Source organism: Rhineura floridana, chromosome 7 (assembly GCF_030035675.1).
Source record: "Rhineura floridana isolate rRhiFlo1 chromosome 7, rRhiFlo1.hap2, whole genome shotgun sequence".
NCBI lineage: Eukaryota > Metazoa > Chordata > Lepidosauria > Squamata > Rhineuridae > Rhineura > Rhineura floridana.
In genome coordinates, this window is record NC_084486.1 from 121,236,172 (window position 1) to 121,249,710 (window position 13,539).

The window sequence follows — 13,539 nt, forward strand, 5'->3', positions numbered from 1 at the left end:
ATTAAGTCACATATGATATGCAAGGTATAATCTTGTGGATGCCAGGGAGGATTGTGTGTACAAAACGATGTTCAAAGATGCTTGGCTTTTCATTTCAAGATCGAAGCTGTTTCTCTTAAAACAGGGTGGCTAACCTGTAGCGCTCCAGGTGTTGTTGAACTATAACTCCCATCAGCCCCAGCCAGCCTGGCTAACGGTTAAGGGTGATGGAAGTTGTAATTCTGCAATACCTGGAAGGCTATAGGTTGATCACCCCATCTTAAAGGAACCATGCCCCAAATATCTGGCTAAGCACGAACATGTTTAGTCATGGAATTTGGGAGTTGTTGGCCAGCAAGGTCTAGAGAGCCACAGCTTTCCCATCCCTGAGTTAATTTCTAAAAGGAGAGGTTCAAGGCCTCCAGGTTCTTTGGGAAGCCATCGCAGTCAAGTCTTTGATGACCTGAAAGACCCGATCCTAAAAATTCTGCGCGCTATTATCCGCATGCTCCGCCGGGGCAGAAACGGGCATTTTCGCATGCCCTCGGTAGCCCTTTCCCTGTTTCTTGTGACTTCACACAATACACGGAAGGCTTCAGCTCTTGCATCAAAGCAGCTTCTGGAGCCCTGGCAACCACGGCGCCATCTGGCCAAGCACCCACGGGGCGGCAGCCTCTTTTCGCCGCTCGGCTGGACTGCGAGGGTGGGGCTTGGGCTTTGGGGAGGCGGTGCTAAGGGAAGGGAGGCCGAAGTACTGCGCGGCGCAGGAAGCCGTGAGGGGCCAGGTCAAGTTTGCGCCGCGATTCGCGAGGAGCCCGATTTGGCTCCGCGTTGAAAGTTGGGCGCCCGCACTGCGCTGTGCGCTCTCGGGCGGCTCAGTCTTTGGGGAAGGGTGCGCGGGAGCTTTCCAGGTGGGGACGCTCCAAGTCCCCCTTGTGTGAAACTCGTGGCGGCGAGCAGGAGCGGAGTTCCCCTTCCCCGCGCTGAAATGAGGTGAGCGGTTGGGTTTAATTGGGAGAAGGGAAAGCGTGAGCGGGGACTTATGGGTCAGGGTCCCTTGGCGGGAAAACGCCGCAGAGGGTTGTTCGGGGTTGAGGAACTTGTCTGGATCGCTCGCTCCTTCCTACCTGTAAAAAAGAAAAAAAAGTTTTGCAAGCATCAGCTCCTGCTGCTAAAGGGAATCTCCAAGGAAGGGTTGGGTTAGCGCGTAAACATTGCCACTCTTCCCATCCGCTTAGGAGTCCCAAGTATGGTCGGGGTGGAAAACAGTCTACCCCCCGCGGAAGCAGAACATATGAAGGCTAGGCAATAATACAAAGGCGGCGAGAATGTGAATAAAGAGGGCGGTGAAAACGGGCTTTACATGTAGCTGAGGAGAAATGCGTGGGAATTCCCATGGAGATAAAGAAGTACAACGCCTTTTTTAAAAAAAGGTGTAACCTACTTAATTTCAAAGGCTTCAAACAGATAACAGCACTTCGAGAGAGAGAGCGCGCCTCAGGTGTAAAATAGCCAGTAACAATCCAGTTCTGGGAGCTAAATGGCTAATAATAACCAGCTCCCTCCCTCCCGAACGGCTCTTGGGTTTATGAGGGTTAACTTTTTAGAAGGAAAGTAGAGTAACAGCACAGTCCCATGCATGTTTACTTGGAAGTAAATCCAGCTGTATTTAATGGGCTTTACTCTTAGACAAAAGCACTCAGGATTTCAAACCTGGGGCTTAGTGGGACTTGCTTCTCATTTAGCTCACCGGTTGTGCTGTTAGTCTGTTGGAGCAAAGAAACAGCCTTAAAACAAGCACACTGTTTTGGCATGAGGTTTCAAAGGCAAGCTCTTATTTCATCTAATGCACCAGTAGGTTTTTGCCCATAGAAGCTTGTGCTGCTGTAGATTTGGTAAGTGTCACTAGACTTGTTTTCTTCTTATCAGACTGAGATCACCCTTTTGACCTCAACCTGAGGCAGGAACCAAGGAACAGTGCCACTCAGTTTTGTTTGCTGATGAGGACATTGAACTTCTGCTGGTTTAATAGCCGTCTCCTTTGCAGAAACTTTCTCTCCTTCTCTTTTTTTTTTAAAGACTGAGAGGAGTTTGGGAATTAGCTTGTGACATTGATGGTGGTGTGCTGCATATATAAAAAAATTGCACTGGATTTAGGTACAACTTAAAGTTTGTCTTTGGATTTCAGTCCTAGTGTTTAAATAGTTCCTCCTTCCCTTTTTCCTAGGGTGATTGATTCATGCCCTGGATTTGCCTGCCACTGTGGGTTAATCTCACATAACTGTTAATATGTACTGAAGTATGGGTCGATGATAGAGATGCTGATGGACGGAATAGTTTTCCTTGTTTTACCATGTGCCCAGGTCCTGATTTTTCCTTGTGTGGATCCCCACTACAACCACACCATTCCACTGGGGAAAGGTGAACAAGTTGCATGGCTGCTGTAATGTTATCCTCCCTTAAAAGCTCACAAAACATCCTTTGGATTGCTTTACTTGTTGGAAGGAAAAAAAATTCTTCATCTGTTTGATTGATGAAGAGCTGTGTGCAACATGGCACATACTTTCACACCTACAGAAGTTGGTCCAATAAAAATTAAAACTTTACCTGTTTTGCTTCCCTTTCTGGAACCACTGTGGCAACAGCCATCTATACTAAATTATTCTAAAGTGTTCCAGTTCTGGATTGAGTAGTTCCTCTGTTTTGTTGTTTAATTTCTAATGTATGTATAGGATAAGAAATTGCCCACTCTTAAGGATTTTAAAATTAAGCCAGATCGCCTAGTTCCTTTAAAATATTTCTAACTCTTTATCTGTCACCACATAGCCAGGTGGTGTCCAGGGTGGGGTGCTTAAACAATCCATGGTTAAGGAAAGGTCATGGGTTCTCACCTAATACCAAGCCTTAGTTAAAACAAACCAAGATTCCTAAGCTAACAACACACCATGGTTTCAGATTGTGGTTTGTTAGCAATAAACAAGCTATAGGTAAATTGCTAGGTAGGGTTCGCACATAATACTAAACCATGGTTTAATAAACCATAGTTTAGTGTTATATGCAAACCAGGCTACTGAATGCTTAAAGTTTTACTTGCTCTTGTTTTCTTGTTAAAAAGGACAGACTGCATTCCTCTCTCGATGTTGGGTTGATCATTGCTGTTGGTTATGGATGGGCAAAATGAAGTGGACTTCTCTAACAACAACATTGCACCATTGTGGAGGAGGAGGTCATCCCACCAAGTCCACTTGCATTCAAAGAACAAACCCAGGCCCCAATCCTACCAGAGTTCCACTGGGGTCCTCTTCACAGATTTCCCTGTGGAAGACAGGGATACGTTCACTTTAATCCAGCCTGCTGAAACTATAATTACTTCTCCGGACAGCAAATCCATTCAAAGGAGCCCTTTACTTTTCAGCTGTGGCCTTGGTTCTGTGCCAAATGGACAGGTCCATTTTCCAGAGCATAAAACCCTCTCCCCTACACTCTCTGACCAGTCATCTCAAGTCCTGAAAATGGTTTCAAATAATTCTATAGATTTCACAGCCAGTGGTTCTATAAATTCAGCAGGAAATAAGTTAGTTCATCCAGGGAGGATTTCCAATCGAGCAGCTCTTAGTCCTGAGAAGGAACAAATTGTTTTCACATCAAGCCTTGGATTGTCGCCTACAGAAATGGTGCATTTGCCAAATAACAACACAAGCACCGCCTTAGTATTGCAACCCGTCCAACTTCCTAAAAACTCAGAGAAGGCATCTGCTTGCCTATCTGCTTCCTCAGAGAAGCAGCATCTGTCTCTCCAAAGACTGTTGTCAAATCAGAATGAGCTTGCAGAAACGCCACCTGTGGTTCTCAGTACGAATAGTCCTGCAGCGTTAAAAGTGGGGAAGCAGCAGATCATCCCTAGGAGTTTAGCTTCTGAAATCAAAGTTACCAACAAAGCCAATAGCCAAAATGTGGAGCCAAGTAGAAGAGTTCTTAAGGTTCGCAGTATGGTGGAGACTTTTGATGTACCTTTGGTAACTGGTGGAGATGAAAAAGCAGAAGGCGATGTAGATAGCCCAGGGATGCTGAGACGTAGTTTGAGGTCCACATCGTATCGGCGAGCTGTTGTGAGCGGCATTGACTTTGACAGTACTTCCAGCTTTAAGACAAAAAACAGAATGTCCCAGCCAGTGTTGAAGGTGGTTGTGGAAGACAAGGAGAAATTCTCTAGCTTAGGAAGAATAAAGGTAAGTAAATTTATGAAACTTGTTTTGTTAATTAATAGAAATGACCTGTAATTCAAAATAATTGTGTTCTATTTGATTATGTTCTATTTGCATGCTGAATTTGCACCCGTTACCCTACAAGGAGTTTAAAGTAGTGTGTTAACCTTGTGACAACCCTGTGAAATAGGTTAGAGATGGTGATTTGCCCAAAGCCACACCTTAAACTCAGTGGTAATCCATGCTTTACCCTGCATTTACATTAGCTGTTGTGAACACCATCAAACATGAAGGGAAGTTGCAAGTCTGCAAACATAAATCACAATTAGTCATAGGGAGAAGATGGATATGATGGATTGTATCTGACTATGTTCTAGTCAGAGTAGACCCACTGAAATTAATAGTCCTGTGTTAGCTATGTTTTGATGGGTCTACTGTTAGCAGAACTAACATTAGAAACAACCTGATGTTTCTAAGGAAATGGCCATAGCTCAGTGGCAGTGTATTCTCCCTGGTATTTCCCAGTAAGGCTGGGAAATGCTCCTGTCTGAGAGCTGCTTTCAGTCTGTGTTAACAACACTGAGCTAGATGGACCAATGATCTGACTGTATAAGGCGGCTTATTGTTTACACCTACAGAGGGCAGGGAGGGTGAAGAAGAAGGAGCACCCCGTCCAGTTTGTGCCTCTGCATGAAATGTGTTGGACCATTGGTATGGTGGAGAAAATTCAGTACAGCCAGGTGCAGTTCTGTTCGGACAGGATAGCTGCTCTCTCCTTTCCACACATGACTCAGATCTGTGCCAGAAGCAGAATGGGAGATAACCTGCTCTGTAAAGGGGTTTATGAATTTTAGAAAAAAATCCCAGAAGGAAAATTGAAGGATTTGGGTCAAGAAAATGTAGTGTATTCTGTAGAACCAGGTCTTCATTGTGCTAAAGTGTGTGTTGCTGCTGCCTGCCCCAAAAACTTACTAGCTTCTTTCAGCTTATTGATAGCAGGTGGGAAACAAAAGGGTGCTCCCTTTTTTCCCTGCATAGGCTTTCCTGTCCAGCACTTGAATGCTGTGATTCCCAAATCTGCAGCAATGATAGGAACAGAAAGTGAACAGAACTTGAATTTGCTCTCTGTCTTGGATTTTTTTGCAGATCTGTTTTGTCACACTAAGGAGCTTCTTTGCTATCATATGAACCTTTGGCAATATTTCCGAAAGGGGCAGTTTGTTTAAGAAATATACACCTGCTACTTAATTTGTGAAATTGGTAGGAAGCCCTTGGCTAAGAAACCCACTGTGAATTCTTCTTTAGATACATGGGCTGACCAATTTTTTGGGCTGGCCAACCAAAACTTTGTTGTCGCCTGGACCACCTTCTGTCTGTGATCTTGTTCTGTGCATATGAAATGCGGCTTGAGCTCAGGGAAAATCCCAGCTCCTGTTTGCATTTTTATACTTGGAGTTGGGGAGAGAGAGACTGGTAATTCTGCCCAGTGCATAAACAAGTAGGGTGAAGTCTTGCCTTGGCTCTAACTATTGAATTGCACTGGGTCTTTCCTGCTTGAACATTTCTGCAGCCTTTTAATTGGAAGTGTTAACTATGTCACTATGCTTCAATTACACTTCCATGTGAACCATTTATATAGCAGCACTGTTTGTTTTGAATCAGATCAGTAAGTATAAGGAGATGCCCAGAAACAGGTACTCAGAAGGTTGCATTCAGGGGCTTGTGTACTAAATTGGAAGCAAGAGAAGCTGGAAATTGGCAAAACAAGGTAGAGGTACCTTTCTTTCTAAAGTGAATAGAAAGGTTCCTTTTGCATTAACCTTCTGTGCAGACACAGCCAGTGCTGATCCCAGCGTGTGTAATGGCAAGAACTATTTGGAATTCCTGATGTTAGGGAGATTTCAGGGGACAGATATATGAAGATGAACTTGCCCTTTAAATATGCCCTGTAGACAAGAATACAAAACCAGGAATCTGTAACTGTGTCTCATAGATTATGTACTGCTGAATACAGGTTTGTCACCTGTAGTCACATTTGCTACACCCTTTTTGGATGTGAACAAAGTACCACTTTATTTCCCAAAGAGATTTCAAATCCACAAATGAAATAATTTGGTGTAAAGGTAGCATTTCCATAACTGAAGTAAACACTGTTGTTTGCACGTAGGCTAACCCTTTGATAAGTCTAATAAGGTAAGTTAGATTAAACGTATTTGAACAGCAGAGATGTATAAGCAGGATTTCTAGTAGTAATCTTACTGCAGAGCTTGGAAAAGTTACTTTTTTGAACTACAACTCCCATCAGCCCCAGCCAGCATGGCCACTGGATTGGACTGATGGGAGCTGTAGTTCGAAAAAGTAACTTTTCCAAGCTCTGTAATGTTTTTGCTGAAGTGGAATGCTTATTTTAATTCCCATTTTTTGAATAATAGTCTTACAGTCTGATCTCACAATAGAATATATGTCCAAGTAAATGTCGTAAGACGTCAGCCTTAATTATATTGCCTGTGTCTGGATAATCATGTATTAAGATGTTACAAAGGAATGTTTAAAAAGATCTGGGATGCTTGAATGTGTCATAGTTTGGATGTCTTTAATTAATTATGGTAATTAATTATGGTAATTAATCTTACCATACAGGCACCCGATACTTCTAATAAAATATTTGATTAAATATTTTTCAGGATGCCTTAACATTGCATAGCGACAGACTCAAGGGCTAACCATAGAATGCAGTTCCCGTCATCCTTGACTATTCTAGCTAGGATTGATAAGGAATTTGAGCCCAAGCAGCATATGAAGGGCAGCAGGTTGGGGAAGACTTCTCTAGAGAAAGCTGTTCTACAGCAAACAGAAGAAAAGCCTGTCTTTCTTATACAAATGTCATGTACTTTTAAGGATAATTCCAGACTAATGAAATCACTTGCATGTTTAGTAAACTCTACCAAAATGGAAATACTTGCCCCCCTTTTTTAATTTGAAGAGTTTATTCTATTCAGAGATAGAAAAGTATTTATAACTAAAATGTGCTATGTGATGTAATCTAATATTCATGTGCACCGCTTCCATGTTCAGATTTCTATTCCATTAATGTCAGTGGAAGTAGAAAGATAATTTGTGCATTTTTCCCCCATAGGGGTCTGAAGGGCACTGATTGAGGGCCACAATTTCCCAAAAGTTACAGATCTTTTGAGATGATGGCTGCTAGTGTGACTCAATGGTCAAATATTTATTTGAACTTACCTTTGTGCCAAAGACGATAACATTTGTTTTTCTTCTGCTACTTACCTGCAGTTCATTCTTATTTTCACCAGTTTTTTCCCCCTCTCTCTCTGTCCTCTTTTAAAATAATTTTAGAAGAAAATGCCAAAAGAACAAGGGACCTTTGATGGTGAAGGTAAGAACTGTTTTTTGAACGAATTGATGTGAAACCTCAAAATGGATTCCTCAGAAATGGAACTAAAGTTGTACATTGTAAGCAAAATCTTGTATCAAGATGCAACTACATTGATTTCATTGTGGTTTTTTAAAAAGAGTTATAGATAGATAGATAGATAGATAGATAGATAGATAGATAGATAGATAGATAGATAGATAGATAGATAGATAGATAGATAGATAGATAGATAGATAGATAGATAGATAGATAGATAGATATAAAAGACCATTCAGTTCATCTTGTTGAGGCAGGCCTAAAATAAATCACTTATGGGATTGTATACACCTGCACAATTTTTCAATACTGTCTGGACATTTTGGAAGATTATGACTGTGAAATCTCCTTTCACAAAATAAATGATTTCAGAAGTGCTAGAATTTGTGTTTCTGCCTCTTGCCATTTCTGCCTCTTGCCATTTAGCCATCACTCTTGTCAAATTTTACAGCTTGTTTGTTAATTTATTATTAAATATATATTCCGCCCTTCCAAAGGAGCCCAGGGTGGCAAACAAGCAATAAAACAATAAATAAAACTTAAAAGTAATTCCTGTACAGATGTAGACTGTTGTTGATGATTTGAATATGTTATTTGATGTTTTTACTGTAAGTTGGCTAGATAAAATTGTGTAGGTGGCTCATTAAATTGAACAAATAATCCAGTTGTTTCTTTATGCCTGTTGTAAGCGATCTGTCTTGGCTACAGTAGCATACCTCTGCAATGACTTCCTTTGCATTTGCCCTCAAGTCTATCATGAAGGTCTGTTTGTCATCATCATTGTGTCTTGTCCTTCCATTCTGTTTTCTTGGTCACTTTGCTTTTGTTTGCAGGCTAGACTTCTTCAAAAATTACAGGCATTGTTCAATAGCAGTGGTTTACCTTTAAATACCTGTGCTATATTTTGTCTGGTTCCGTCACAACTTCAGCCAGCTTCCTTTTCCTTATTTGGCATTTAATGCCAATTTTGGTTTAGTTTCTTCTTGCAACGCTTCATTTATCTTACTTGGAAACTGCATCATGTTCCTTTTAGCTATGATGTTAATATATTACAAGTATTAATACCTTTGGGCATTAATTATCCTAAACTGGAGAATGGTTTAGTTGTTTGGCAGAGTCCTTAAACTATTTTCTGCTACCAGCATTATACATTTATGTATGATATATATTTTCCTAAACTTTATGATCTCTAGGGTGATTTTCAAGCTAAGTTGTAAAAGACACAATAGCTGAAAATGAGACAAGAAATTGACAGTGGATTTGTGCTCAGTGAGAGGGCCAAGTTCAGTTTTTGTCTCTACTCAGTAAAGAAAACAAAAGGAAAGCAGCAATTGCTGAAACCAGGTATAGATGTGTGTGCGCAGACACTCACAGAATCTTATGCATATTTGTTCAGAAGTAGCTCCTACAGAGTCCAATGGCATTTACTCCCAAGTAAATGTACATAGGATTGCAGAAGCGTAGAATGGATGCAGCCCCACCACTCATGGAGGGCAGGGAGCAGGCAACCTTGCTCCATATGATGCCAGCCTGGAGCTGGTTTGGTGGCAGTTCACAATGTCATCAAGTGATGGCTGTTGGGCTAGCTCAGTTTTAGTACAGGGATGGGGAGCCTCACTATCTGGCCCTTGGAACTCTTTCTTCAGGTCACACCTATTTCCCAGATCACACCTCTCACCAGCCCTATTTCATAATCATCTTGAGTGTTTTTGCACAGCTGGAACGCATTTAGGATAATGCGTATTTACTTATTATTTGATTTATATGCCGCCCTTCCTCCCAGCAGGAGCCCAGGGTGGCAAACAGAAGCGCTAAAAATACATCAAAACATCATAAAAACAGACCCTAAAATGCACCAAAACAAAACAACTTTTAAAACTTTTTTTTAAAAAAGCTTTTAAAACATCTTTAAAAAAGGGTTAAAAAACATTGTTTTATAAAAAAAATATTAAAAAACAATTCCAACACAGACTGGGATAGGTCTCAACTTAAAAGGCTTGTTGAAAGAGGATAGTCTTCAAAAGGCGCCGAAAAGATAACAGAGATGATGCCTGCCTAATACTTAGGGGGAGGGAATTCCACAGGGTAGGTGCCGCCACACTAAAGGTCCGTTTCCTATGTTGTGCAGAATGGACCTCCTGATAAGATGGTATCTGCAGAAGCTCCTCACCTGCAGAGCACAGTGATTGACTGGGTATATATGGGGTAAGACGGTCTTTCAGGTTTACTGGTTCCAAGCTGTATAGGGCTTTTTACACCAAAACTAGAACCTTGAACTTGGCCCAGTTCAAGCTTCTTGCTTGTTTGGATGAAGAGAGGTGCAGAAAGGGGGAATGTAAAAACCTCTGACTTTTGCATGGCTGGAACATAACCTACTGTAGAAAAGTGAGCGTCACACTTTTGCTACACCTGCTTTTTGGCCTGGCTGCTCTCATCACTGATATGCAGATCCCAGAAGGTTGTCCATGAGGACCTGTGGCTCTTGGGCTGAAAAAAGGCTCCCCACTTCTGCCTTTAATACATGATTGTATCGAAAGTATGAAAACTCAGTGCTAAATTCATTCATTTTACGAACAAGATGTTTGGAACCAAACAATAGGCTCAAAAGATTTTTTTAAAAATTGGCAGCTAACTTTAAGCTAGTTATTGACACTTGTTAGCCATGGCAATAACTTCTGTGGTGCATAGGGTAGAGGGGTTGCTTCTGTGACCAGACTGGTGCATTAGTGGTAAGAGTCAAAAACCACAAATAGGCATGTACAATAGCATTTCCTTATCACCTTGATTTTAGGCAGTGGGTAAAAACTTGCTTGTTTTCTCAAAAGTTTTCATGTGCAGAAATTTTAACTTTCCTCTGGCTGGATACTGGATCTTTTTGATACGAGTTTTTGTGATTGTTTTAATAAGTTGATCTGTTTTAATCTTTTTAGTTAGTAGCAGTTTTAATTGTTTAAAATGTTTTTAGTTACTTGTTTTTAACTGTTCTGTTGATAATTTTAGTGCTTTTTGTAAAATGCTCAGAGGTCTTTACATTCAAGCAGTATATAAATTTTACATTGGAAGCTGCCTTCTACTGAGTCAGACTATTGGTCTGTCTAGCTAGCTCAATATTGTCTACACTGACTTGGCAGTGGCTCTCCAGGGTGTTAGGCAGGGGATGTTTAAGATGCTTATGACTTGTAAATGGCCTTGCATGTAATATGCTGGGAAGGAAGATGAGAAATAAAATAAACTACCTTTACTTATTGTTGTACCATAATTGACAGAATAAGTTAGTTTAGAGTTAATGGCTGCATTTGCATGATCAAATCTCTGCTTATGAAGATTAGATGAGCTTTAGGCACCCACATGCAGCCACTTGTGCCTCCTTTCATGCATGTGTGCGAGCAAACAAGTCAGGAAATGGAAGTTAACCAGTTCCATTCAAATCGGGAAACTATGATTAACGGCTTTCAGACATGACAAAATAAGAAGCTATAGTTTAGCTTGCAGATCATGGCTTGTTTGGAAGTCATTTACCATACTTCTTGGTTTGGACATAACAAGAGAGTATGGTTAACTTCAGTTTCCTGGCTTGTTTTGTTACTTCCATGACAAGAGGAATGAAGTGGCTGCATGTGGGTGCCCGTGAATGTCATGCTTATCTTCAATTACTAGTGCTGAACCATGATTTGGTTTTACATTATTGGGCACTGAGGAGTTTCTGGTTCAAACTCTCCCTCCTGTGCTGCGATTTACTCCTTCTGTTCCTGGTTTGTGGCAAGCCAGGAAACCAGGGTGCGATTCTTGTTTGCATAACAAACACAAACCATAGCTTGCTGGTTTGAACGAAATGACAAGCTGTAGTTTGCCAAAAATCAGGATCCGAGGAAAGTAGCTGAGTAGTAGTAGTATTAGTTCTTGTTCTTATTAATAATGATTATTATTACCCACGCTTTACCATTAGATCCCAGGGTGGGACACAGCAGTATAAAATTCATTATTAAAAGTTTTTTTAAATAATAATTTTTACATTTATTAAACCATGGAGAGAAAGGAGGGGGGAAGGATGACACACATGATTCTGAAGATCCTTGCTGCTTGTTGACATCTATCTGAACCATTCCAATATATCCTTTTAATTATTATTCAATTACTTGTGTAGAAATCTCAGGGTCTTAATTGTGAGTGAGAATAGAGCTAATATCTAGCCCTCTGTGGCTTTTCATCATGCTGAAAACATTGAGTAGCTCCATCTAAAGACCCTTGCAACGATCCAGCAATCTTTTGTTTCCTGACTTGTGCACATGAAGTTCTTGTGTATGTGAGCTTCTCTTTCACTTCAGTGGAAGAGGAATATCTGTATGTGTATTCTTCAGGGGAGCTGACCCTTCCCTGAAATGGAGAAATCTTTGGGACAGGGATTCCTTATGCGCATTGTATTATTTCACTGCGATATTAGGTAAAAGATTGAGAAGGCTTCCAGTGTTCAGGGCAGCAGAATGACTTCTGTATTACGCAGAGATTCCACGCTCCAAAATATTCTGTATCTCAGCTTTACCTCCTTGATTTTTAACAAAACAATGGAAACATGTTTTAAACCTTTTAAAACAGAACAAAAAACTGCTTTGAACTTGCAATCAAAATACATGGAACCAGGTTAAGTTAATATATGCCAATTTAGGTGAATAATTTATTCTGGTGCCAGAATTTGGGTTTTGTGGCTTCAGAAGTTGGGATTTCTGGTAGAGAATTGTAGCTGATTGTGCTTAAAACTACTAGTTCTCATTTATAATAACATGTTTTATTTTATTGTGCAGCTGTTGGTTTGCAACATGTTACTATGAAATTATCAAATTCCTGGATCATTAACCTTTCTTTATTAGGATACTGTATTCTCTAAATATAAAAAAAGTAAAGGAAAGCTGAATAACTTGCACAAACTATTTAACTCAAGCAGATGCACATAAATTTGCTTATCTCGTGTGGTTTCCACTAGAAACCATACTGTGGGGGAAGAACCAATCTGTGATACCAAAGTCTGTTCCCTGGCAATTTTCCTGATACGTTATCAAGCACTGCCTGCACATGTTTCAAGCCTAACTTTGCAGTTATAAGGGCTAGAAACTTGCCTTATTCAAAATAAAAGTGAGCTTCTGAAGATGCTTAATTCTGTACTTACTGGGAACACATAGAGCCTTGGTTATTAAGTAGTTAAATCAGGCATTTTTCACTCTAAAACTTTGTATTCAATTAAGGGCAAGCTGAAAAAGAATAAAAGTGTTTCTGGTTTTTCCTTAACAAAGAACACAGGCTATCATTGAATTCGAGTGGAAGACATCTTTTTGGTGGTACAGTGATCTACTGTTACTGTAATATGTACTGTGCTAGCCCATTGTCCTGAGCAAGACTCTTATCTTTATCTGCAGAGTTTTAGAGGGATATGCATAATTATGGTACTTAGAAACTTCTTAAATTGATTTTTTTTCATGCTATTGTAGAAAATGCTGTGTTGTATCAGAACTACAAAGAAAAAGCTCTGGATATAGATTCTGATGAAGAGGTAGAATTGAAAGAACAGAAGTCAGAAGAAAAAATAGTTATTCAGTACAAACCTCTGAGATCAACGTGGAGTCAGTTGTCTGTGGTAAGTGTCATAATGTTATACAGCCCAAAGTCAAACTGGAATGCAGCAGTGCATGTAAGCAAGACTCTTTTTATCTCCCAGTGTCCTTTTTCAACTCAAGATTTTATAGGTTTTCTTTTGCCCTCAAACTACTTCCTAAGGCAAAGTGTTTATGGATATGCAGCTAATAAATTCAGTGGTTGCAGCTGATAGAGGTACAGCTGTTGGACCTGCATTCCTAACGTCTGTCGCCTCATGGTTTTTATGCAAGCAAACCACACCTATATTAGGACTTCAGGATCCCTCTACTTTCAGGG

At 40.5% G+C, this 13,539-nt stretch overlaps 1 protein-coding gene across 4 annotated transcripts in view; it reads left to right on the forward strand.

Moving 5' to 3' along the window:
• Positions 1 to 711: 711 nt before the first annotated feature.
• The window catches only part of ARHGEF26 (Rho guanine nucleotide exchange factor 26), a 105,870-nt gene continuing 93,042 nt past the window's right edge, over positions 712 to 13,539 (forward strand). For 2 of the 4 annotated variants that reach the window (XM_061637093.1, XM_061637096.1), the window contains exons 1-4: positions 712 to 972; positions 3,095 to 4,208; positions 7,542 to 7,581; positions 13,098 to 13,243. In XM_061637093.1, the coding sequence (XP_061493077.1) occupies positions 3,144 to 4,208; positions 7,542 to 7,581; positions 13,098 to 13,243 (1,251 nt within the window). In that variant the 5' untranslated portion in view covers positions 712 to 972; positions 3,095 to 3,143. Of the gene's footprint in view, positions 973 to 1,771; positions 1,875 to 3,094; positions 4,209 to 7,541; positions 7,582 to 13,097; positions 13,244 to 13,539 lie in introns of those variants that run through there. The other 2 variants (XM_061637095.1, XM_061637094.1) reach the window with 2 other exon arrangements.